The following is a 26,391-nucleotide window of genomic DNA, read 5'->3' on the forward strand; positions in this document are numbered from 1 at the left end:
CAACTGTGTTTGGAAATACCTCTCATTAACAATGGCCAGTTAACTTTGAGAGCTGACAAGGTATGTGCCAGGCTCTCACCACCATGTCCTTTGGTCCTTGTGACATCTCTTTTCTGCTCTCAGCCCCATCTTGATGATGAGCAAACACAGGCTTCTATAAGCTCAGTAACAGTACATGATGGAGCTGGGACTCAAGCCTAGGCCTCTGTCATTTGAAGCCATGGGCTTTGTCTAATTAAATGGTACAGATTGCTTTACAATCTAACAGAAAGATGATTTGATACTTTCCTGTCATTTTCGAAGGTAAAGAAATCAAAATAATAGCTGCATAGGAAGGAACGTGTCTTTCTCATCTAGTTGACACTAGAGATAGGAGGTCCTTCAGTGCTGTTGGCATTTACTGCTGTCTCAGGCATCCTTGGCTACAGAGGAGCCCTGTTTCAGTAAGGGAGCAAGGCAGAGGTCTTTGGTCCCTTTCAGACTGAGGCACTGACACGTTGGTGGATGGCAGGACTTATGCAGACCCTTGTGCATGACTCCTTCTACCACATGGCACCCCTTCATGAGGTGAAGAGCTAACATCTGAGTAACAGGTTTGAGTGACCCCATCATCAGGACCAGGCTTTATAAGGAGGTAATCATTAGGAAGGAAAAGTCATGGCAGTGCCATCAGGGGTTCCGAGGACCATTCTGAATGTTACACATTTGAAACACTGTACTGGGAAAGGCATTTAAGGTAGCCTCTCCACTATTGCTTAGCTTGTTAGTTGGGTTCATCCTTGTAGATCTCTAGACATTTCCCTGGTGACAGATTTCTCTTTAAACATATAATGGCTACCTCTATTATATCTCTTTTTTTTTTTTTGCTCTCCTCTATTCTTCTCCTGACTCAATCTTCTTGTTCCCTCATGTCCTCTCCCCTCCTCTTCTCCCCTTCTCTTTCTCCTAACTCCCTTGCCCCTCCCTCCATGCTCTCAATGTGCTCAGGAGATCTTGTTCCTTTCCTCTTCTCCAGGGGATCATGTATGTCTCTCTTAGAGTTCCCCTTGTTTCCTGGCTTTTCTGGCAGTGTGGATTCTAGGCTGGTGACCCTTTATTCTATGTCTAAAATCCATATATGAGGAGTACATACCATGTTTGTCTTTTTGTAACTGGGTTATCTCACTCAGGATGGTTTCTTCTAGTTTCATCCATTTGCCTGCAAATCTCAAGATTCCATTGGTTTTTGTTTGTTTGTTTTTCCCTCTGAGTAGTACTCCATTGTGTAAATGTACCACATTTTCTTCATCCATTCTTCAGTTGAGGGGCATTTAGGTTCATTCTAGGTTCTGGATATTATAAATAATGCTGCTATGAACATAGTTGAACAGATGTCCTTGTTGTATGAATGTGCATCTTTTGGGTATATGCCTAAGAATGGAATTGCTGGATCTTGTGGTAGACTAATTCCCATTTTCCTGAGGAACCACTATTCTGATTTCCAAAGTGACTGTACGAATTTGTACTCCCACCAGCAGTGGAGGAGAGCTGCCCATTCTCCACATTCTCTCCAGCATAAACTGTCTTTGGTGTTTTTTGTTTTAGCCATTCTGACAGGAATAAGATGATATCTCAGAGTTATTTTGATTTACATTTCCCTGATGGCTAAAGATGTTGAGCACTTTCTTAAGTGTCTTTGAGCCATTTTAGATTCCTCTATTGAGAGTTCTCTATTTAGTTCTGTACCCCCCCCCTTTAATTGGATCATTTGGTATTTTGGTAATTAGTTTCTTGAGTTCTTTGTATATTTGAGCAAAGGGGTCAAGACCAGGCTGGAGACACCCACAGAAACAGCTGAGCGGAACAAGGGGGAGCTCATGGAGCCCAGTCGGATAGCTGGGAAAACAGCATAGAACCAACCTAGACACCCTGAATGTGGGTGTTAGTTGGGAAGACTGGGCAGTCTATGGAGCCTCTGATAATGGATCAGTATTTATCCCTAGTATGCGAATGGACTTTGGGAGCCCATTCCACATAGAGGGATACTCCCTCAGCCTAGACACATGGGGGAGGGCCTAGGCCCTGCTCCAAGTAATATGACAGACTTTGATGATCCCCCATGGAAGGCCTCAATCTCCTTGGGGAGCAAAAGGGATTGGGATGGGGATTGGGGGGCAGGGGAGGAGGGGAGGGTGAGGGAACTGGAATTGACATGTAAAATAAGCTTGTTTCAAATTTAAATAAAAAATTATCGAAAGAAAGAAAGAAAGAAAGAAACCCTGTACAGTTAAACTCCTCTGACTGACAGAGGACACATTCTGGAAGACTCCTGTGTCCCTGTGTTCATATCATGTGATTTAGCCTCTGAGAACACAAAGCCTTAAGTCCCTGATGTAGCAGATAAATATGTTGATCTATTTGGTCAAGGAAGGAGCCTCATGGGTCCTTATATGTTGGCATTTCTTGTAGGTCTGTGTGTTTGTTCTCATGTGGCTGCATCTTAATTCTTTCCCTTCTCAAGCCCTTTAATCTCCATGGCAGTCACCTCTGTCTGTCTTTCCCCCCATACATACTTACATGCTGAATTCAAATCTTATTTTTACGAAACGTCTTCCTTAGTAAGTGTGAGCAGTCTCCCACTTCCAGGTGCTGAGAACTCCGCTACTCTTTTCTGAACACTCTGAGGCTTGGAGCAGCACTGACCCAGGCACCAGGGTACTGCAAGGAAAGGAAAGGACATGACATAATTTAGTTGTTTGCAAAGTTGACAGTCTAACAGGGAGAACAAGGTAGACCGAATTGTTGCCGTAGTCTGCACATCCACACAACAGCTACTTTACCAAAGAGCACATCAGAGCTGCTCTGGGGAGGAGTGGGAGGGTGGGAACAGCGGGATATATCACAATTGCAAAGGGTAGTTTCTACCCAGAGATGCCTGGCTCTTCGTTTCTCAGAGTCTGAGCAGGAAGCTGCACAGAGCTCATCAGACTATGTGAATGCCTCAGCGCATGGAGGATGCTGGCCCAAGGGCTTGAAGGATGGGAGAGTGGGAGGGGAGTGGGGGGCATCAGACAAGTGAGTGAACTATGTGGGCAGTGGCTCAAGGGAAGCTGGTGGACACACAGGTGAGGATAAGAAGATAAAAACTGTCTGGAACTGTGTGAGACGCCAGCTGTGTGTGGTTGCAGAAAAGCGCTCTCTTTCTCCGGAAGGACAAACCCTCAGAAAGTGCTTAGTGTCTGCCTGGAACATTCTCTTGCCCTGCATGCTTTCGCATGGCCTAGAAATGGTGCATGCACTGTGCATATTTAGCTGCAGAAATTCGTGGTAACAGTTTCCCCAAATGGTGGGGTAGGGGCAGCAGATCATGTGACCGTGCATATTCCAGCAAATGACAAGGTCAAGAATGGGTGACTGAAATATGAACTTGGAATTCCAGTTATGTAACTTATGGCTCCTACACACTTAAAAATCTCCATTCATAGTCTTCACTATCCCCACACTGGTCTTCCTTGTGGGGGAAAAATGGGTTTGTTTTGGAGCTTACACTTTAAAGGGACATGGTGCATTGTGATGAGAAGGCACGATGGCAGGAGAGCCAAGTGGTTAGTCACATTGTGTCCACATTAATGAAGCAGGGAAGAGGCAGGAAGGCTATGAAATCACAAGGCCAGTAGCCCACTGGCTACAGGAAGTTTCTGCCTCCTAAGGTTCCACAACCGTCCAGCCTTGGTTGCCCACCCGGTGTTCAGACACACCAAGCCTATACAGGACATTTTACATTCAAACCAGTTTTCTGCCACTGGTCCCCCTAAGCTCATGTCTCTCTCAGTTCAAAGGGCATCCAGTCCAACCTCTGAAGTCCCCACATAGTCTTTAACTGTCCTAACACTGTTCAGTTGTCCATGGTCTCTCCTGAGACTACAGGCACTCTCTGTGAGCCCGTTTTAAGAGGACTTTATAGTCCACCATGGGAGGGAAGGCATGATGGCAGATGGGTGAAGTGGGGGCTTGTCACATCACACTGGCAGTCAGCCTCTCCCTGCTGAGTTAGAGGATCTGGACCTGCAGTTGGGAGCCCTACTTTCAGTAGAACTCTAGAAATGACGTGTGGGGCCATGATTCCCTCTGACAAAGACCACGTAGTCAGTGAAATTAGACTTTGAAAAGAAAGACACTTCAGTGCTGGTTGCTATTTTAATTAAATGCCTGTGAGATTCATGTATTCATTCAGCAAATGTTTTTATGCTTAGCTACTGTGGAGTCTACAAGACCCAGAGACAAGTTAGTGACTTAAGATCTCTGCTGCTCTGGGGTGCCTGAAGCTCTGGCTGGCCCAGGTGAGACCCACGCTCCTGAAGGTAGACGGGGGCTCACAATACCCCACCTGTCAGTCATCTAGGGTACCAGCTACCAGCTCTGAGACCAGGCAGATAGACTTCCAAAGTGAGGCCTTCCTAGTTCTGAGAGGGGGTTGAGAGGGCTGTGCTGGTGGGCTGCTTGTTGCTGGGTGGGTCATCTCTAGAGAGGTTGATATGTTTGTCCATTGGATTAGCCCCAAGAGGAGCAAGCAGATCGCTCTAGACAATGGTTCTCAATCTTCCTTACTCTGTGATCCTTTAATACAATTCCTGGTATTGTGGTGACCATAAAATTATTTTCATTGTGACTTCATAACTGTAACTCTGCTACTGTTATGAATCATAATATAAACATCTGTGTTTTCTGAAGGTCTTTGGGGGTCAAGACCCACAGGTTGAGAAGGGCTATTCTATTGCATTGTCTGTGATGATTTGAGCAGAGGCTGCCTTAGCCTCGTGCCTGGCGTTTGTGCCAGCAGCAAAGCTGACTAGGCTTCTGAATCATGAGCCCGGAGTGATTCCCTGTGCCTATGCGTGGCCCAGCTCACTCAGAGAGTGGGAGGTGTAATCAGTGATGGGTTCAGTCACCGAGCAAGCTGCCCTGTGGTCTCCTGAGAGCCCCCTGGTGCCCAGGGGCCTTTTAGGCCAGCATTTTTTTCATAAGAAAAGGAGGATAAACAAGAAAAGGAAGAACCCTGTTTGGCCAAATGTTAAATAACTTGAAAGGTTCCAATTTGAGATCACAGCTCAATGCCAGCTTGGATGTAGGGACTCATTTTGTAGAGTACTTTGTTCCCAAGTCAAAACACATTCAGGTACCAGAGGCTGCCAGCCTAAGAGATGCCTGCAGTGATTTCTCCCGCCAGGAGAAGCACCCAGAGACTTCAAAGGAGAGGCGAGGCGGCAGGAGTCTGAGCATCTGGTAACAGACCTCCTTTGCCTGCAGCAGAGAGCTCCTGGGAGACAGGCAGCCCATCCTCACTCACCCTGTGCCCCACTCTCACCCCCCCCCCCCAGGGAGTTAGGTGGAAAACTGAGAGCGCTGTGGGTCCAGCCTCTTCCCAGGAAGGTGGCTGCCAATCATGGCCCATGATGAAACCCGCTGTCTCCAGCTCACTTCTTTAAGCCAGAGGTAGGGTCCTGTGCTTCATGTGGGTCAGCTTCTGCTGCCTCTCATCTGGCAAGCAAGGGGGACTTGGAATCTCTCTCTTTCATCCCTGGTGTCCAAATAAGAAAGGCTTAGATTAGATGTGTAGCTTAGTTCTCTACAGAGAATCCCACCTAGGAGTTTGAGAACAAAGGAAATGGCAGAAGAAAAGTCACCTCAGCTTCTGGAGCTGAGATTTACAGGCCTGTGCTACCATTGCTCGCTTCCTGGTGCTCATTTTGAATTAGGGTTCACAGAAGACAAAACCATAGACTTCGTCACTACCTCTCTCACCCTCGCTACCCTGCCGCATTGGAACACCTCCTCTATGGGGATGAATGGGAACTTTGGAGATGGCTTGGCTATGGCCTTGCCTCTGGAAGTGCTGTGCCCATTGAAGTCCCCACACACAGCCCCAGGCTCTGACATGACTGAGCACTATCCTGGGGGAGGGGCCATGCTTCTCCACCACCTCTCCCTTCTATACTGGCATTCTTGAGCAGAAGGAAATAGTACCCGAAGGTCACTATTCTTGGAGCAGCTCCTTGCTAGAATAGAAGGTAGTTCCTCTCCTTCCTTGCAGCCCCCAAGCACGTTCTCACACCCCAGCCTGCCTTAGATCTCTTGTCATTGCGAGGCAGCTTCCACCAAGCCACACACACAGTGGTGCCTTTATTCTGTTATCACATCCCAGTCACAGTATGAAGCAGGTGTGGTGGCAGCTGCAGAGGGCTCCTGCCCTTCCCCAGGCCTCGTATTGGATCTTGGCTGAATTCACTGCAATTCTCTACTCTGTCTGGGCTTGAAGTAGAGCAGGAAGAAAAGTCACATTCCCAAACGCGTGTCTCTTGAAACCCAGGCCTTCTGACACCATACCTTAGCTCTCTAGGACCCAGAGGCCCCCTCCTGACTGTTCTTTACCAGGGCACACTCTTCCCAGGGAGGGTCCCTCGCTTGGGCTGCCTCTGAGGGGTGGGAGGCAAGTGTCTTTGGTTTTGGTCATGCATGTCCCCTTGGGGAGGCCAAACAACTCACCGTCACAGTCAGTCAGCCTTCCCCCACTAGGAGCAGCTGTCCATCCTGCCTGCTGTGGAGGGTCATCTGAGAAGCAGGCATGCACTTTGTCATCTTTCTTCAGCCTTGAGGCATTCTAAGTACTAAGTCTTTTTATAGCAAGGAAGCAGGCTGGGTAACTACCCTTGGCCTTGGTACCACCTAAAGGAAGAAGCAGCCCTGCCACAAGGTGGCGCACTTTCCCTGAACTTCCCATTGTCTTTCTAGCACCTTCCTTATCCATCACTGAAGCTCACTGCAGTGTGAGGTTTTAGTATGCAAGTGTTTCAGGTGTTTGTGTGTATGGGGTGGTGGGTAATGGCCTGTGGTTGTCCCCATGACCCTCATACCTTGTTCAGCAGGGAGTTCCTTTCCTTTCTTTCCTCTCTCCTTCCCAGATAAAGCTCCAGTGCCATCCAGAGTTGTATGGAACTGCTTGGGGCTCTGCTTATTAGGATTCAAGTCTTGCTCCCCTCAGCTGTGGTGATAATAGCAATGACCAAGCGGTCACCCAGCCCCTCCCCCACAGCTTCCCACCCTCTGAGTAGACCAGCTGGCCAGGGCACAGTCTCCATTAGCCTCTTCTGGCCCTCGAGGCTCCCCGCAGACTCACCGGCCATCCTGGCAGCAGCTGGATGCAATATCAGATTGAATCAGCAGAAGTGAAGAGCAGAGGATGCCTGTTTTCTCTCCTCTTTCCCAGACATAGCAGTGGGGCACCTAGTCACAGGAAGTGGGAGGAGGCCTTCGGATTTACCTGCTTGCCCCAAGCTATCCCCTTCTCCACCACTTCACTCTTGGGTCAGGTGGTTTGGGATTACTGTCCTCTGGGCTCTGAGGCCCAGAGAGGCTCCTAGCAAAAGAGTGCTTATTCCCTGTAGCTTTGTCCCAGGCTGGCCCTCTTCCAACCAGCTCTATTTGATGTTTTGTTTTGTTTTGTTTTACATAGTGTGTTCCTTCTCAAGATTTTTTGAAAGAAGAGTTTTGGTCCTGTTTCTTTATGTTTTGGTTTGTTAGTGTGTTGTTTTGTCTTTTGTGTAGCCCTGGTTGGCCTAGAAATTGGTCTGTATGTAGCTGAAGCTGGCTCCAAACTTGCAGCAAACCTCCTGCCTCTGCCTCAGAAGTGCTGAGATGAACAACTTTGTGCCATCACGCTTAGCCATAAAAATATGGAAGATGTACCCTGAGTTCTGCCTTCTTGAGAGTAGAGGAATGATTTGCTGGCATCATAAAAATCCTGGGGCCTCTTCTCAGACTGCCAGGCTTCAGCTGAGCAAGTGATGGTTAATTTATGACCTCAGTCAAGAGCCTGGCTTACACCAGTCAAGGTCGGATGGCATTTGGGGATCTTATTCTCAAAAACAGAAGAATTTTTGTTTGCTTTTGAAGACAAGCATGTGTTTCCTGGGCCTGGGAAGGAGGAAATGCTGGGCTTGCTCCATGTTAGGCATCGCCTCTTGAAGTACTGTCTGAACTCAGTGGTCAGTTGTGAGCACAGATGGTCTGGTCTGGACACACATGCTAGTGATGTCATCCCCTTTACCCCTTTGTGCCCTCACAGTGAAATGCCTGTCACTGGCACTACCTGCCTGACAGCCTCCTTGCCAGTGACCCCAAGGAGGTATTGTCTTAGCAGGATATGCAAACTCAAAAGCCATCCTATTAATTTATTGTTTATAAGCCATAGTAAATTATCCTAATGCTTTTTCCATGCACTGCTCTACATGACAGCAGAGCGATTATGAGAAAATAGCTGCTTGCATGCCACACCAGCATTCTGCACAATTGCTGCACCTAAGATTTTCTTCCTTTCTAGGGTGAGTTATTGCCGCCCATGTGTTCCACTTTCCTCGAGCCACAGAAGCTTGTGCTTCAGAGAAACTTTGCCCTAACGTTAACAACAATCTCCTCCTCCCCCACCCTCTTTTTCTACCCTCCCCCTTTCCCTGCTCTTTTCCCTCCTCCTCTTCCCCTTCTCTTTTTCTGCCTATATTGAATTAGAAACACTGACCTTTTTCTTTTAAAAGCACACATTTTGGGGCTGGAGAGATGACTCCAATGGTTGACTGCTCTCCAAAGAGCCAGGGTTACATTCTCAGTGGCTCATAACCCTTTGTAACTCCATTCACAGGAGATCTGATGCCCTCTTCTGGCGCCCTCAGGCACTGCAGGCTTGTGGTGCACAGACATGCAGGCAAAATGCACGCGCACACACACACACACACACACACACACACACACACACACACACAACACCAAACAAACAAGAAGACGTTCTTTCTGTTTTTCAAGCAGACCCAAGACCTTGGGCTTTTCTGCTGTTGGTTTCTAGCCTAACTTCCTGTTACTATTACAACTCTCCGATGGGCCCAAACTCTCCTTCCTCCTCTTCCCAGTCTTGGTCCCTTGGCAGAACCTGCCTGCCTTGTCTTCTTTCTTTCCTTTTGTCCTATTGAAATGTGACCATCAGCCTCCATCTCCTCTGGACTTTGACAATGAAATACTTTTCTTTTTAAACATCATTTAGGGGAGAAATTTCATCTGAGGTCAAAGGAACAGGACAGGTGGCTCTTCCTCCACGGTGAGGACCCCAAAGGAAAATCACCCCTGCCAGACCAGAGCCTGCCTCCTCACAGCCCAGCCCTCCACTCTCACCTGGCAAGCCACTTGTCCTGGGGTTCCTTTTGGGGGCAGATGGGAGAAATGCTCCCTTTGCCATGTTCAGGACTCTCACTAAAACATGGCCCTCCGTGGCCCTGCAGTCCTTCCCATCCTCTCAGCTCTGCAGATGAAAAAGCCTTTGTTTTGCAGGGCTTATGTGTCAGCTCCCTGGAAGATGCAGAAAGAAGTCATCGGCTGTGACCAGAGCTTTGAGCCCCTCCCAAGAGGGGCGACTTCATTATGGTCGAGATATAGATGGCCACTACAAGTGGGAAACTCTCTGTGTTTGTCCTTAAACCCTAAAATCTCCTCCAGCTCTGCTGCAGGCAGAATTTATTTCCTCCGCCCCTCCCTAGGACGTTAGATGACTTGTATTTCATAGTAATAAAACCCCTTGCAATCAGGTACAACACAGAAAGTAATAAATTCTTTCCATCACCATCACCCTGGGGCCACGCGAGCCTGGCAGAGTGCTTTGGGGCCATTCCTCCTGGTTGTTTTCTTTTCCTTCTCTTTACTAGCTCCCCCCCTTCCCCACAGCCCTTCAGGAATCCCCACAGTCGCCTTCCACTCCCTCCAGAGGTGCTAGACATTCGGATGGGAGGCGGTAAATGGCCCACCAGACCCTGCACACCTTACATTTTTGACAGTGCCTTTTGTCAGCCTAGAGATCACAGCGAAGTCAAGGCTGGCTAAGGAGTATACGCTAAACATCCACCTGTCTCCACCTCTCTAGCTCTGTGGGTTCTGTTTATCAACTTGAGCAGCAAGCACTTTACTGTCAGACCTGTCTCTCCTGCCCAGCCTTTGTTTGTTTGTAGACAGGGCCTGTTGCAGTTTGAATAAGGAATGTTCCCTATAGGCAGGCTCCTATGCGTGATTCCCAACCCGCAATCCTGACTTGGAACACTCTTGAACTCTCTGGATATGGCCCAGCTGTCAGATGTAGGACCTTGGGTACAGCTGACTGGGGTGTGGGCTGGGTTTTCTTCCTGACTGCTGAAGCCATGCAGCCAGCTGCCTGCCATTGCCATTGCCACAATGCCTTTGGTGCCTGGGTGGGGTGGGGTGAGGGGGCTGTATCCCCTAAACCAATGGTTCTCAACCTTTCTCAGTAATTGCCTAAGACCACCAGAAAACACAGAACTCTGCATCACGATTCATAACAGTAGCAAAATTAGAGTTATGAAGTAGCAATGAAAATAATTTATGATGGGAGGTGTCAGAACATGAGGACCTGGATTAAAGGGTCACAGAGTTAGGAAGGCTTAGAACTGCTGCATAAACCATTAACCAAAGAACATTCTTCCTCTCTTCCACTGTTTCCATCGGCAACAAAAAAGCTCACTAGCACAGGGTCTCCCGTGTAACCCAGGCTGATCTTTAACCTCATCCACAAGTGCTATGATTACTCGAAGTCCTACCTACCTAGCTTTCATTTTCTCCTTTTATACTGGAGGTCTGGTGTTGTACAAAAATCCTGCCTAACTCTAAATGGCTCCCAGCTTCCTATGACTTGAAAGAATTTGGAGAAGACATTATCTTGTCTGTAGCTCACATTCCTCCTGGAAACAGGTGTGAACAAAAGTCTAGGCTTTGGGCACATTCTAGCAGCTTTGTTCCTTGATGGGTAAGAACTCAGTGCAGGCATGGGGAGACAGCTCAGTGGGTCAGACGCTCTCTGTGCAAGCATGAGGGACTGAATTCAGCATCTACATACAAGCAAGCTGCAGTGGGGTGGATCTGTCATCTCAGTACTGGGGTGGGAGGCAGAGGTAGACAGACAGATCCTGGGGGACTCACTGAAAATGGCAAAACCCCAAGTTCAGCGAGAGACCCTATCTTTACAAGGTGTGGGTGATCAAGGCATAACAAGCCTTGCTCTGCAAACTCTTTGTCAGAATTAGTGAGCTAAATACCCATGTGGCCCACGTAGTAGGTGGCTTATGGAATGTGGCTTTTGCAATCACCACTGGCATTTTCTCTTACTTCTCATAGTGTGGCTAAAAAATATCAGCTGCCTCTTTCTCTTGAGCATCTGCTTTTGAGCCGGACATTCTGCGATTGCTTGTTTAGACAGGGATGGTGATGTCTGCGTCACAAGGACTTTATAAGACAGTGCCATCCCTGTTCTCCAGATGACAGAAACTAAAGCCCCCCCCCCAAAAAATAGTGAAAATAAAGTCCATCAAATGAACATAAAACAGAACAGAAAACCCCCAAGGTCCAGTGGTTACTCCTGATCTGAGCCAAGACCAGAGCCCAAGGCCATTCACACAGTACAAACAGGGAAGCTGCCTGGAGACTCATTACAACATGATTTGTTCTGTCTTTTCCGTTTCCCTTCTTTCCTGTTCTCTCTCATACACTTTGTTCTTTTTCATTCTCCAGTGCTTCTCAAGATTTGTTCATATGCCATAGAACTGTAGTGCTTTTCACAGAATTGCATTTGCTTTTTCTTGCAGAATACTGGTGCACTTAATTCTAACATGAATTTTAGAAGCACTGCGTATAGACTGAGATGTAGCTATTTTCCCTGTGTAACCTACACCCACATCCAAGTGTGCATACACACATGTATATACGCTCACACGGGACCAATGACTGCCTCTTGTCATCACTGTTTCCTCATCTGCTAGGATTTTCAATAACATCAGAACAAGAAAAAAGAAATGATGGCACAAAAACTCAAGCCTCAACTTGGGAGGCTGAGGCGAGAGGACCATGTGGGCTCCCTGAGAAGCTGGGACCAGAAGGTGGAATCTTCTGGTAGGAAATGACCTTTGATCTTGACAGCTGATAAGTGCTAAAGGATTAGAAAAGCATCTGATTGCTTTCTTGACATCACTTGTTGCCTGCTGAGCCTGCTGCTAGGTGTTTCTTTCTGTTAAATGGCTGTACCTGTTAAGGTTCATTGTAAAGATGGGTGGGCTCACAAGAAAGCACGTCAGTGACTGCCTTAGTTAGGATTTTTTTTTTTTTTTTTTTTTTTTTTTTTTTTTGTGGTGAAGAGACGCCATGACTATGGCAACTCTTACAAAGAAAACATTGAACTGAGGGGTGGCTTACAGTTTTGGCGGTTCAGTTCATCATCATCATGATGGGGAACATGGCAGCATGCACACATGGTACACATTGACCAGAAGGCGACAGGAAGATGACTGACTGTCACACAGAGGGAGGCTTGAGAAAGGTCCGCCCACCCAGTGACACACTTCCTCCAACAAGGCCACACCTCCTAATAGTGCCACTCCCTTTGAGGGCCATTTTCTTTCAATCACCACAGTGTGCCTGTGAGTGTCCATAAGAACCACACCGGAGAGGACTAATCTTTAGTGTTTTGAATACTGGCAAGAGGAAGACGTAATACATATAGACACGCCCTGCGTTGGGCCCTTTCCTGGGTGTGTGTTAAGAATGATGATACAAGTAGGGCAGCAAGATGCCCCAACAGGTCAGGGTGCTTGCTGCCAGGTCTGATGACCTGAGCTTAGTGCCTGCAACTCACACGGTTGAAGGAAAGCACCGACTCCCACAGGTTGCTCTCTTTCCTCCACACACAAATAAGTCAACGAAAAAAATAAAGCAAACCCTGTTTTCACCACGCTGAGTTGCCCTAGATTACCATGGTTGCTAAACCAGTGTCCACAGTGGGGAACTTAGGCTGCCATTTCTCACCTGTTGCTGGCACTTTACCTGAATAGCTTTGGTCAATTCAGAGATGCACCCTAAGCCTGTAGTCACAGGTTCCCATGGCCTGGAAGGCTCTGGTTTGGACTGAAAATGGTATCAGTTTGTCTGTCAGAAGAACTCCGTCTGACTCAGACATACTGATGTCCCTCCCACCTATGGCCTAAAGCTTGTGGTACCTAAGAGATTTCTTTTCAGCCTTGAGTATAGAATCCTGAACCAAACGGATGTGCGCTATGCAGGCTACTGGGCACAGGTGAGATCTTCGAATGCTGCTGTTACCTGCACTGTACCGGTGAACTGTATTCAGCCCTCAGTGCGGTCACACTTATGAAGGGCTGTTAGTACTTATTTTAAAAGTGCTAGACTTAATTTGTTTATAAAGTTGTAATACTTCATCTTGTGTTCCCTTCAAGACCAGCACTGTTTCTGTCCTTCCTTCCTTCCCTTTCTTTTTTAATTTAGGGAACAGCAGGTAATGTGAAATAACTGACGAGGAACACTGTAACTGCTGGATTCCTATCTGTAACCTTGTGACACTTAAAACGTTCACCGCTCTGTGTTTTTAAGCAAACTCTCTATTATAATTAAGGGAAATCCAAAGAAGAGAAATGAGGGGAAGTGAGGACAGGGGAGAGGAGGAGAGGAGAGGATTCGGGGAAGCCTGGGCTACACAGTGAGATCCTGTCTCAAAAAGAAACAAACAAAAAGTTTGAGATTCAGAAAATCCACACTGATTCATTTGTGTGCCACCTTGGTCTAGTTTGTGGAGGGGGCTTTGAGAATTACCAGGATAGCAACCTTGAACCTCACACGGTCTCTGGTGGTGCAGGCTTTTGGGAACTGCTAAGAGGGGCAGAAAAGATGAGCAACAAACACTTTCTTGTGTGCGATTTCTGGTCTACCTTGTGGAACACACTCTTCCCTTTCATCCTGAGCCCCTGACTGATTTCTCTCTTAAAGAAATAAAGAAGCCTTGATTGCCACTGGGAATCCCAACTGTAGAAGGGCAGGAGTTGAAAAGGGTGCCCAGACTTCAGAACACTCTAACACAAAGATGTATTCTCACCTGGCTGTGGCTAGGACTACTCTCAAGTTAACTGAGGCTCCTGTCATTTCAGGGAATATCTGCATCCTTGGAGCACAGAAACACATTAGCATTTGATTTCAGCCCATCTTTCCCTGCTGCAAAGACTCATGTCAGTAAATCGCAGGTTCCCACCAGCTGCCTCACCTGGCTCTACATGGCTGCGACACCAGACACACAGCACATTGCTTCTGTGAAGCCCGTTTTTGTTTTTACACTGAAATCTAACACTTGTTATGAGTTGCATGCTGTATTTCTTCGGGAGCACCCCATTGCAGTGACTCTGAACTAGAGAGCAGATCACGGCCTCTCCCTGGAGGCTACTGGGTCATATTGATCTTGAACTGCATCTTTTAGCATATCTCAGAGCAGGTGAACACCATATTCCATCCAGCCTGGGAACAAGCAGAACCCAGCCACATGGTCATTTGCTTCATTGGGTGAACACATTTATTGGCCTTCTGTGTTGCTACAACAAAAGTGGAAAATGTAATGTGCTGTATAAGGTTTATTGATCTTCCTTGAGCTAAAAGCAAAGTTTCAGATGTCGCCTTGGAAACAGCTATGACTTTGGCATACAGGGGTCCATACAGCTTCCTGAATTTGTTACCTAAACTTGGGTCTCCCTGGGACAGCTGCCACAATGTCAGTTTGGGCTTCTAAAGGCCTGCGGATATTTTGAGGGGCAGAGGCTGAGTGTTTGTGTACACATCTACCTGAAAGCATAGCCCTTGCAGAACTTTATAGATGATACAGCAGGCTGCCTGGAGGTAATGTCAACACACAGAATCATGAATATTTTCCCACAATGCTTTGCTCTTCAAGGCCAGATTATGGCATGAAGTACCACCTTTGCTTCTGCCCTCTAGGCCCATCTTCAAAGTTTCCTTAGCTTTCCCATCTTCATTGTGAGTGACTCACCAGGGTATTCCTCTAACACAGCTTCTGATTTAGTGGGTTAGGGTGTGGCTGGAGCCTGCATTTCTAATGTGCTTCTGGCTCATCCAATGATGGTGGGCCAGTTTCAACAGTAAGAGTTTAATAAAAGATGATCAGACAAGATACCATGGCAGTGTAGTTCACACCAGCTTTAGAGCATGAGTGTACCGAGCTTGCATTCAGCTGTTGGTGAGTAAAAGAAGTTGGTTTTCCTTAGCTGTCTATCACAACTGCACAGAGCAGAGCATCTTAACTTGGATTGCCCATTAGAATTACCAGATGGGCTCTTAAGAGCTAGCCAAGACCAGCTCTGACCAATTAGGCAGAGTTCCTCTGAGGGGCTGAGGAGCCACTGGCTTAAAGCATTAAGATACTGTTCAAGGGGCTGGAGAGATAGTTCAGCTGTCAGGAACATTGACTCCTCTTCCAGAGGACCCTGGTTCAATCCCAGAACCCATATATGGCAGCTCACAACTGTCTGTAACTCTAGTTGCAGAGAATTAGTCACCATCACACAGACACTAGCAGACAAATGCTAGTGTCCATAAAATAAAAATAAGTCTTGTTTTAAAAGACACTGTTCAGATGCAGTGTTGCTATGACAGCGAGGGTGAATGCCAGCTGTGGTCACCGCATTGAACACATCAGAGTGCCCATTGTTTTGATTCACTAAGCAGTCTGGTCCCTGTTCATTACTCCTTATGCCAGGTGTAAGGTAAACTGGGACTGTGTGAAAGTTCGCAAGGGACAGTCTGTGGTGCAAACAAAACAAAATCTGTGTTCATGATGCCATGTGGTGCAAGTGTTGGTCAGTTAGTACATCGTCTCCTCACAAGGTGTCCTGTTCTCTGCTGCCTTCAGATCGCGTTGGGAAATCATTTCCATTCTAGCTAATAGGGAAGACACTCATGGGTCTAGCCCGGCCTCATGGTATCAGTTGCTGTGTGTTAACATCTAGTCACAGTCCATTGACTAGAGCCTATACAGGTACAGGACCCTCAGCAATGCAGGCTAGAATAATACTCTAAAAGAGCATTGTGGCTCATGGTGAGCAGCAAGCAACCTCTGGCACTATCCACGTGGGGTAGAGGTGGATGCATAATCTCAGGGTCAGCCCTTTCCTACAAGGAAAACATCTGTGGACTGTGTGAGCCTACGGAAGACGTGAGAACGAAAGGATCAGTGAAAGGAATGGGGCTCATGACTTGGAAGAGTTTTAAAGCACTGGAGAACATAGGTTATACTGTTCCACACTGGGTGTGTGTGTGTGTGTGTGTGTGTGTGTGTGTGTGTGTGTGTATGTGTGTGTGTGTGTGATTATCTGCCTGTCTTTCTACTGCCTCGCCTGGCCTTGGAGCTACTCAGGCTTGTGCCCAGATCCAGCTCCTCCTCCAAAACCACCAACCCCTCTCATCTTCTTCATGGCTGCCCCCCTTCAGCCCCTCCACAGAGTTCACCTTTTAACATCTGAGTGACGTTCCATAGGAAATATCACATTTCCTTTATCTGTTCATCGGTTGGTAGACAGACACTTCATATACCTTTGCCCACAGGAACAGTCTCCACTCATGTACAGCACTCACAGCAGTGCAGGGGCCCTCAACAGACAATTGGTCCTGTCAGCCACGGGGACCACCCTTCCCCTCACCCTCCCAGGATCCAGTGGGGAGACGGTAACACAGAGGAGAACTAAGTGAGGAGGCTATACTATTGCATCTCTGTAGTCCTCAGAGGTGTGGACATTTTGGGTACCTTTTCTCTGTTCTTCCTGCTCACCAGCCATCCTTGCTGGCCGTCTTGCTTACCTTCTGAGCACCCTGTGGGTAGCCAGCCTGGACAGAGAGCCCTTTGGGGAAACAAAAACAGCAATACATGGATTATTGTGCCATGGTGTGGGCAGTACAGAGGAGGGCATGGTCCAGCCCAGGGGACACCCCAGACAACAGAAAGCTCAGTGTTAAGTCAAAACTCAAACTCCAGTTTTTCCTGTGCCTACCTGGAGGATCCTCTCATCAGACACCATCTAGCTGTGCACATCCCTAGCCTCAGCTCCATCCCTGGGTCCATGTTCCAGCTGGGCTGCCTGCTACAGACCTGACTTTTTAGACTTCCTGCTGAAAGCTGCTCCAGGTGCTCTCCACTCTCTCTGCCCTAGAGGCATTTCTTTTGGCTCCAGCTTTTCTCCAAGCTAGACCTCCACCATTCTGCTTTCTACTGGGGCCCTAGTAACCCCTTCTTCCAACCAGCTAGGAGCAGCAGCGGCCTGTTGCTGCTAATCTTGTAACTTCCCAGTTGCCTTTGCCATTTTTCTACCTCTTTATTGAGTTCCTCTAACACTCCGGTCCTAGCCAACCCCACAGATCCACTATTACAAGCTGGCTGTGAACTAAGGCCTCACAGCATTCCTAAGGACAGCTCTCAGACACCCCTGGCTTCATAAGGGCACTGAGATGAGAAGGGACTCGCTCAGGACCCTTGGCTGCTGAGTCATTCTGCCTGAGTTTAGTTCTGTGCCCGCCTCTAAAGCAAGCCTCACCACTTGCTGCTTCTCTTAGCTTATCTCTTCATCTTTGCTACATTGTAGCATGTGTGCAGGGTCAGAGATAAGTGCCTGACAGGGGCACACCTTGGGAATCCTCCACCCCCAGGGGCCCATCTTGTTATCCAGCTGGAGGAACACACACCATATGCTCTCTCTAAAAGCTTTGGCCAATTTGAGGTGTGGTGCGGGGTGTCAGGGTAGCCACAATACTTGGCTGTTCCTAGGAAGGGTCCCACAAGTTGACTCACTTTTGGGTTTATCTGTCCTGGTTTTCAACCTGTTTCTAGTAGTTTTCTGAGGTGTGATCAGAAAGCCAGGCAATGGTAGAATGTGGTCTGGTGATCTCCTGAGGAGTGTTTAAGTGGCATGCTATTTAGTTCTGTGTCCTTCTGCAGACAGAAGAGTACTTTGTGGCATTCGATGAATAAACAGCCAGCTCCTCTAAAACTATCTGTCCAGTGTCAGAAATGTAGTCCGGATGTGATTTCAAAGGTGGGAGATGGAAAACAACCTTCTTCCCCTAGCGTCATAAACATGGGTCAGAAAACCCTTAAACATCATCAAGAGCAGAACAGGCTTCCACTTGATGCACTTAATGGAGGAGACCAGGGCTGAGAGGGTGAAGGGACTCATCTAAGGCCGCATGCTGTGTTGACAGAAGAAAGCCTAGGACCCTGGTGGCACCTGTGTGGGAGGGGCCAAGGCTAACCCTGCAAGTAGAATAGGAGAGTCCCTTCATGCCTGTCATTGGCCAAACCCTGGCAGGACATGAGGGGGTGAGGTAGGGGCCACGGCTCCTCGATTTGAACAATTCCAGATGACTTCTTGGGTAACAGAAGCAGACTTAGCAGCACTGTGCCATTGGGTAAAGATTTTGCCCATAAATATCTTAATTTTATTTACTAGGTTGTCTGGCACATAATAGCATGCATTATTAATAGAGTAGCTTAATACTATCTGTTAAATAGGCACACTCTTCACATCGTACGACGTGCCTCTCTTTACGATGTGCTTTACAACACCACATGACAACATTCGTGCTCAGAATATCCTAGCAGGCTTCCACTGACCACCTGTGAAAGCATAGGCTGTGTCTGGCCCCAAACCTTAGTCTGTTGGCCATGCCGGTATTGTGTTTGAAGGGCCCCTCCCAGGAGCCCTTTGGTTCTCAAACTCTTATTTCCCCCAACTGCCCAAGTTTGTCCGCTACCTCCTATGGTGAGTCACGGAGATTTCATCTGCCACCCGAGGCCTTGTGAGCGCTACAACCACGGGACCGTGGTAGAGTTCTACTGTGACCCTGGCTACAGCCTCACCAGTGACTATAAGTACATCACCTGCCAGTATGGAGAGTGGTTCCCTTCCTACCAAGTCTACTGCATCAAATCAGGTGAGACTGGGGTCTACATCCTTGGGGGAGGCTGGTCCTCTTGAGGGCAGGCTTTAAGCTGTGGCCTGTGTTCTGAATGGCATCTTACCTTATCATGTGCCTCAGGTCCATGCTATAGAAATGAACCATTGTGGAGATGGGTGGCTGTGTTGGACTCTGCCAAGGATTTCTAGGTTTTTCCCAGAAGGTCAGGAATATTTAAGAACTGAATCAGAGCCCTGGCACCCAGGGAAGAATTCAACTTCCACAGTTTCTCACAGCCTTGGTATCACCCACTGGCAAGGATGCAGGCCCTTTGGTGTAATCAGAATTATGTGCATGGCTCAGGCATCTGAGAAGTGGATGACCCCACCCTTCTCTTCCATTGAGGGACACACATTCAAATATGAATGCTATTATTGTGGATAATAACTTACCTCACACAAGGGGAGACGTATCCAAGCTACACTGCCTCCTGGTAAATGATGTCTTCAACCCAGCAGGACCCATGCTAGAGACAGGTTTTAGTGTTGTGTGGGTCCTAACGTGATTTATATATGTACTAGATGATGGTATGTCTGTTGAGTTCCAGGAGGCATACCATGGATACCTCATGTACCAGATGACCACCCACCAAAGGAACGTGGTACCTCATGTCTTGCTTTGTTATCTCTCATGGCAGAGCAAACGTGGCCCAGCACCCACGAGACCCTCCTGACCACGTGGAAGATTGTGGCATTCACAGCCACCAGCGTGCTGTTGGTGTTATTACTCGTCATCCTGGCAAGAATGTTCCAAACCAAGTTCAAGGCTCACTTCCCCCCAAGGTCAGTGCAGCAGAGATTGCACAGATGAAGGCAAAACTTAAAGGTCTGCATGTCAGAGAGAGAGAGAGAGCACCATGATGGAGACAGGCCTCATCCCTGCCTCCCTGGGCAGACCATTCCAGAGCAGGTACCCTGGGAGAGGACCAGGCCAGCTGTGCATGCCCCATCAGGAGCAGCCTCCATCATGGTCCACCTGCTGTGGCCCTAGAAGATGACTGGCATATCTGGAAGAGGCATCAAGGTCAGGGATGTGACATGGCAGAGGTCAAAACAGGACAGGACGCTTCGGAAAAGAGAGAGCAGGCCCATGAATGGGAAACCGGAAAGGGCCTGGGATGGGACCTGGGGCTTCAGACAGGGATTTCCTATCTTCCTTGACTGCACCAGGGGGCTGAGCTTGGTGTCCTCACACCTGTGTCCTCCTCACTCTGCGACTGTCCTTACAGCTGAGCCTTGTCACCTCACAGCTTTCTTTACCTCCAAGCCAGTTATCCTCATCCCTAAGTTGCCCTCACAATGGTACCTAATTATCAGAACAAGAAATTTGAGGTTCTAGCCAGGTAGTGGTGGTGCATGCCTTTAATCCCAGTGCTCTGGAGGCAGAGGCAGGTGGATCTCTGTGAGTTCTGTGCCAGCCTGGTCTACAGAATGAGTCCCAGGACAGCCATGGCTACATGAGAAACCCTGTTTCAAAAAACAACATAAAAGGAAAGGAAGGCAGAGGGGGGGGGGGTTCTGGGAGAAAAAAAGACTATGGTTCAGGTAAGAAGGAGGCTCCTGGAATCCACTCCATTCCCTCCAGTACAACCCCATCTCTCTCTCCTCCCAGGAATGTGGAGAGGGAGAAGAGTGGCAGCCTCCCCAAACCTCACATACCCCCACAGATTTATCTCCCTCAGCAGTTCTCCTGAACCTGGCAGCAGAAACACCATAGGTCACACCCGGCAGGTGCCTCACTCTCTCCAGCTACGTGTCAGCTACGTGTCTGGGATGCCAGCGTCACTATGTCCTTTCCAGGCCCAGAGGTCTATCAGCACTTCTCCAGTGGCATCACCAAGCTTTTGGTGTGGTTCCAGAACCTTCCTTTCTTCTCCTCAAACCTTCCACCTGCTCTCTGTGTCTTCAGCATTATTTCTTATTAATCAAGGGACCAAGTTCTATCTCTAAGTAATTACAGTTTCTCAAGAAGGACAAAGGGGCACAAGAAAAAGCTAGACTACACCGCTGTGATTTATAATGTGTGAGTGGTCCTTCAGATGGCCCACAAAGCTATTTTTTAAATATATATGCTTGTAAAAGTTTTCTAATATATGTACTACCAAGATGTCTTTGAACTTCTCTCAAGACTCACTTGATGGTTTCCCTTTAGTTGTTTAGTTCCTTTAGTTGTTTAGGGCAAGTTGTGTCATCTGTCCAAATGGAGTATAGGGTACAGGTACACAAGGGCATGCCATCGACAGGTGACTGCTTTCTAGCTCCCATGTGTTTAATGTCAACATATATGAAAGTCACAGGGCATGGTTGGAGCTGTGCAGAGGGGACTGTAGCCCAAGCATGGGCTCTTAGGGTAAGAAATGACCACAGGTATCTGCCTGCTCGGGTCTGACACCAGGAAAGCAAGGAGCAAGGAGTCCTGCGTGAACCAAGAAGGCTAATGGAAGACCATGGAGGCCAGAGAGGAGGGAGCTCAGCTTGTTCTGGCCGGATGAGCAGCGCCAGGCTGGAAGCCTGCCTCCCTCCCTCCTTCCTTTCCCTTCCTTCCCTCCCTCCCTTCCCTTCCTCCCTCCTTCCTTCCTTCCTTCCTCCCTCCCTTCCTTCCTTTCTTCCTTCCTCTACCATCTAGGGAGTGCAGGCCTAGGTGTTCTCTTGGCTTCTCTGGGTAGCCTTTATGGACTGGAGCAAGAAGGCAACTGCCATAACTCTTGAGCTTTTGCAAGATGTTTCGAATAGCCATGGGCTTGAGGTTGTCCCTCTGGTGTTAATAAAGAGCACAGGCTGATGCTGCCCCTCCCCTACAAGTGCCATGTCCAGACATTCCATGTCCCCTCGCAGAAGCACTCAGGTTTTGGGTATCATCTCACCTAAACAGATCACGTCCACTTCCTGCTGTGTCATCCTCTGACCTCTTCTATCTTCAGTTCCCAGCAGAAGAAATAAGAAGTCAAGCTCTTGGCTACTTTACTTACTGTTCTGGGCTCTTCTGGAGCCAGGAGCAGAGCCTGGTGATCATATGGGTGCAGGTCCTGTGCCCCGGTGTGTTCATGTGATATCAGAAACAAAGGCCAGACCAGGAGTTGTGCATGTGCTCCACCAGAGAGGGAGCACCTGTGGGGATAGCAGGCTGTGCATGTGCTCCACCAGAGAGGGAGGACCTGTGGGGATAGCTTCTCTGCCACCTAAAACCCTCATAGCAACTGTATGGATGCTCTCCAGACCACAATGCAGCATTGGGTCTGAGGTGGCCAGGAAGCTGGGCAATTGGAATGACACAGTCAGATGGGTAACTAATAGCCTGCCTTTTTAGTTTTCTATTGTGTTTTGTCTGTCTCTCTAAAGTTGAGTGGTATGGTTTTGTTTGTTTCTTTTGTTCTGTTTTGTTTTTACAAAGAAGAGGACTAATAAACACATACAGGCTGTGCCCTCTGGGCACTTAGTGTCACCCTCTGGTAGGATAGAGAGCGCTCTAAGGAGAACCTCCCGCAGCTCCAGGCCATAGTGAGTAGCAATCTGCCAGGAACAACCGAGGGAAGAGGCTGTTTCTCCCTGCTGCCTCATTCCTGGAGTGGGGTGGACCCTGACGTGTTCCCCTCTTTCCTCTGCACAGGGGTCCTCCCAGAAGTTCCAGCAGTGACCCTGACTTTGTGGTAGTGGATGGAGTGCCCGTCATGCTCCCAACCTACGATGAGGCTGTGAATGGAGGCTCTAGTGCCTTAGGCCCCAGGTACCTGGCCTCTGTGGGCCAGGGCTGTCCTTTACCTGTGGATGACCAGAGCCCTCCAGCATACCCTGGCTCCGGGGACACGGACACAGGCCCTGGGGAGTCAGAAACCTGTGACAGCACCTCGGGCTCTTCTGAGCTGCTCCAGAGTCTATATTCAGCCCCCGTGTGCCAAGGGGGCAGCCACCCTGCCCCAGACACCCCTGACACGATTTCGAGCACAGCAGGGGAGGTGGCATCCACCAGCCCAGGCATCGACATTGCAGATGGTAAGCATGTGCTAAGCTGTGGCTAGCTCCCCAGCATGGGGTCGAGGCGTGGGTCTTACCCTGCTCTCACTGCTTCTCACTGCCTCTGCTTGTAGGTCTGTGGACAGGCCAGTTGTGGCAAAGAATGATCAGTATTTTGTGAGTAATAATCCCAGGGATAGAAAATTCATGCGGTCCCAAAGGTACCAAGCCGTGGAGTTCAAAGGCTAAAGAGTAGACAGCACATCGATTTTGATGCCTCCTGTTATACAGGGGTTTTATCTTCCTGTCCTTTAATTGAATAGGACTTCTGAAGGTGCTGCCCCGGACAGCTCCACACACAGGCCCAGGACTATTCTAGACTTGTGCATCAGGCCCCAGCACAGGCCCCTTTCAAACCTGGTTTAGAGAAAGCTGGCTCTGTGCTGCCATGCTCACTGGAAGGCTTTCGAAGGCCAGTGTAGTGAGGAGCACTGACAGCCTCGCCCGCGGGGTACCACATCCCTACCTGACCTCAGAGAAGTAGTACTGTGTGCGTAGAAGTCACATCACCCACTGTAAAAGCAGGGAAAGAGGTGCCCGTCGTGGGGAAGAACATAGCCCATGAAAACAGTGAAATGTACTGGAGTCATCAGGTCTCCACTTCCCAGGGGGAGGAGGCCCAGCGCCACTCTGTAAAATCACATTGATTCCAGAGTGTGGCCACAGTAAACGGCAGACACAGGACAGAAACGGGCCACTAGCCCACAGAGCGAGCGCCCTTCCTGTGCTCCACCCTGCTTCTCTGGGCTTGAAACGTGTTGGCTCGGGTGACTGTGATGTGAGAGCCTGTGGTCTAACATTGTCCTTTTTATGAGCGGGATATAAAATCACAAACTGTTCTTCAGCAAATAGATAGTGTTTTATTTGACCTTCAGTGGGTGCATGGAACTGAACATTTTCCTTTCTTCCCTGATTTCTGGCACAGGGGCAGTTTTAACGAGACTCATAATCCCAGATGGTGTAGTTTTCAGTTGTACTAAGCAAATATCCACCTTTTCCTTTCCAGAGATCCCTTTAATGGAAGAAGATCCCTAGCTGTGTGAAGTCCTGCTAATGCCACTGTCCCCTGTGGGGGAAAGAGCCTTGAACCTTGGAGTGAGGCCTCAAGAGGACGGAGCTGGGGGAAACCGGGGCATTTTCTAATCTATCTACATGGGGACAGTGACCATCCCACACATCTCCAACAGGACTGCGGGGCTGCATACCAACAGTGGTCATACTTCTCAGTGGACTTGTCCTGAGGGAACAAAGGGCAGAGGGGACGACCCTCTGCATCACCCCCATGACAGTGTTGACTGTCTCTTGCTACAGAGCACGAGACAGTGCCACACCCCTCCTGACGAATCACATATCCTGTTGGCACTCCCTGCCCCTCTGAAAGCATGTCACATTGTGTAATTCCGCTTCTAAAATCTGCTTTGAACTGTCTAGGGAACTCTCGCTCTGGACAGGCCTGTCTCTGTAGAAAGCCCATGTTAACCAGCCAGCCCAGGAGCAGATCCTTCTCTGCCCTCATTAGTAAGGGACAGGCTCCCAAGGCAAGACTCTCACGTAATACTCAGACCATCTTCTACACGGGGACAACTGTCAAAGCATGATGCGGCGGTTCGGATGAGAAAGGAAAGAAAAAAGAAGCCCACTCTGCTTTCTGGAAATTTCCTCATGCAGAGCCTCCCCCCCCTCCCCGCTCTGTGCTGCCCTCCATGGCCTGGATGGTGAGACACGTTCAGATGCATCTTGGGGTGGACCAAGTGAATTGGTAATGTTTGGTTTGGGTGTTTTAAAGACTCCACCCCCATTTATCTGCTCGCACATGCCTTCCTTGTGGGTCGTTGTTACCACATTGTCTCTGACCCTAAAACTTAACCATACTTTTATTTTCCAAAACGGAAAGTTTCTGTAAAACACATTATGCATCTGAAGAAAGCGTAAGTCTGCTTTCTTTTGTGCTGCAGTCTGGAGGCTGACCTCCCAGCCCCGAGCCACCTCTGGCCCTGCCTGCCTGCCACCCTGCATCCCTACTGTGAGGGTCTCATGGCGCCCACTGGGTGTTGTGCCTAAGAAATTGATTTTAAAGAACCACCCGTTCAAAAGCGTCTCTTCAAATATATGTAGGTCTGTGGTGTTGCTTCCATTCCTCCTCTGGGTTTCAGACAAATATAAACAAAACTCTCATCCATAAAAATCACTGTGCTGGCAGAGCAGCAAGGGCTGGGAGCTTGATCGAGTCCTGTTTTCTCTCGACACAGACTGATTAAAAATTAAAAAGAAAATGACAGCTTGAAGTGTGACTTTAATAGTGGAGAGGGTAGGGTGGGAAGGGCGTGACAGTGATCCTGGGCAGTGGAAATAAAACATAGGATTCAGAACACACCGCTGAAGGAGATACCATATGAACAGGGCGGGCTTTGCTCTGCCTGATACAAGGTCACCATGGCCCCGGTGCCTTCAGTAGTGAGTGGTGCTGAGCCCATGGTTACAACGGGGTGATTGCAGGTTGCTTGAGTGAAGGCCTCATGCTGTCTCTGGTGAAGCCCGGTCCCATATTCTGGATTCCATTTATTCACAGGAGTTGATGTGCGGTGGAGTGCCACCCCCTGGTGGTGTATGCCCCGGGAAACCGGGCCTGCCATAGGCAGCCTCTCCCGGGGAACCAGACCTTGACTCTCCATTCCCACGTGTCCTCTGTCCTATGCCTCCTGGTGCAGGTTGTATCCGAGAGATCTCCCGGTAAGAGTTTCTTCTCCCATGAGGCAGGTAGGGAGAGGCACACAGCTGTCTGAGACCATTCCTGCCTCTTTCCCATAAACGCTCCAGCAGCAGGGCAGCCATCTGACTTGTGGACCAAGGACAGAGTTGCCCCAGGAAGACAGCAGCAGACATCCAGGAGTTGGTCAGCGTTGTTCCCACCCAGGCTGGTGAGAAGGCCGCTGCTGCTCAGCTGCGGCCTCACTCAATGCCCAGACCAGTCTCCTGGACCCTGCCTGCCGTCGCTCAACTTCGTGTTCCCATCAACTGTTTCCGCCACAGATGTTATTTGTGGTTTATTTTCCTACCCTAGTTGCTTCAGACAGAAAGAACCCTTCTGAGATTCCAAGCACGGTGTGGTCCCAACACAATTCTTTTAAGTACCCTTAAGTCCCCGAGGTGCGAGGGAGGAGGCCACCTTCCACAGACCTCCCCAGTACAGAAACAAGCCTGGCTGTGGAAGAGGGAGCCAGGCTAACCCTGATGCTCCCCTAGGGCTTGGGCAGCGCCCACCTGGGTGCTTCATCCAAGTTGCTGCACAGCAGGCCAGTTCTGGCTGAGTGGCTCCCCATCATGAGCACAGCACAAGTCGCAGGCATCTTCACACTTCATTGCCATGTAGCTTTTCTTAATTGCAAGGTTGTGATTTGCCTGTGTGGGCGCATCAGGCCCTTTCCCACCTAATTACACCCGGCTTAGCAACTGGCACACGGAGAAGGCTGCCTTCTGTTACTGCAGAAATGGTCCCCGACCACCAGCA

The 26,391-nt window shown here is 48.8% G+C and overlaps 1 protein-coding gene across 2 annotated transcripts in view; it reads left to right on the forward strand.

The window, feature by feature from the left end:
* Positions 1-25,156, forward strand: part of Susd4 (sushi domain containing 4) — a 117,122-nt gene extending 91,966 nt beyond the window's left edge. Inside the window, exons 6-9 of one of the 2 annotated variants that reach the window (XM_051186493.1) lie at positions 18,651-18,849; positions 19,511-19,655; positions 22,480-22,862; positions 23,890-25,156. In XM_051186493.1, coding sequence (XP_051042450.1) covers positions 18,651-18,849; positions 19,511-19,655; positions 22,480-22,862; positions 23,890-23,918 — 756 coding nt within the window. In that variant the 3' untranslated portion in view covers positions 23,919-25,156. The remainder of the gene's footprint in view (positions 1-18,650; positions 18,850-19,510; positions 19,656-22,479; positions 22,863-23,889) is intronic. The other variant, XM_051186494.1, reaches the window with a different exon arrangement.
* The last annotated feature ends 1,235 nt before the right edge of the window (positions 25,157-26,391 follow it).

Source organism: Phodopus roborovskii, unplaced genomic scaffold, assembly GCF_943737965.1.
Source record: "Phodopus roborovskii unplaced genomic scaffold, PHOROB, whole genome shotgun sequence".
Taxonomy (NCBI): Eukaryota; Metazoa; Chordata; class Mammalia; order Rodentia; family Cricetidae; genus Phodopus; species Phodopus roborovskii.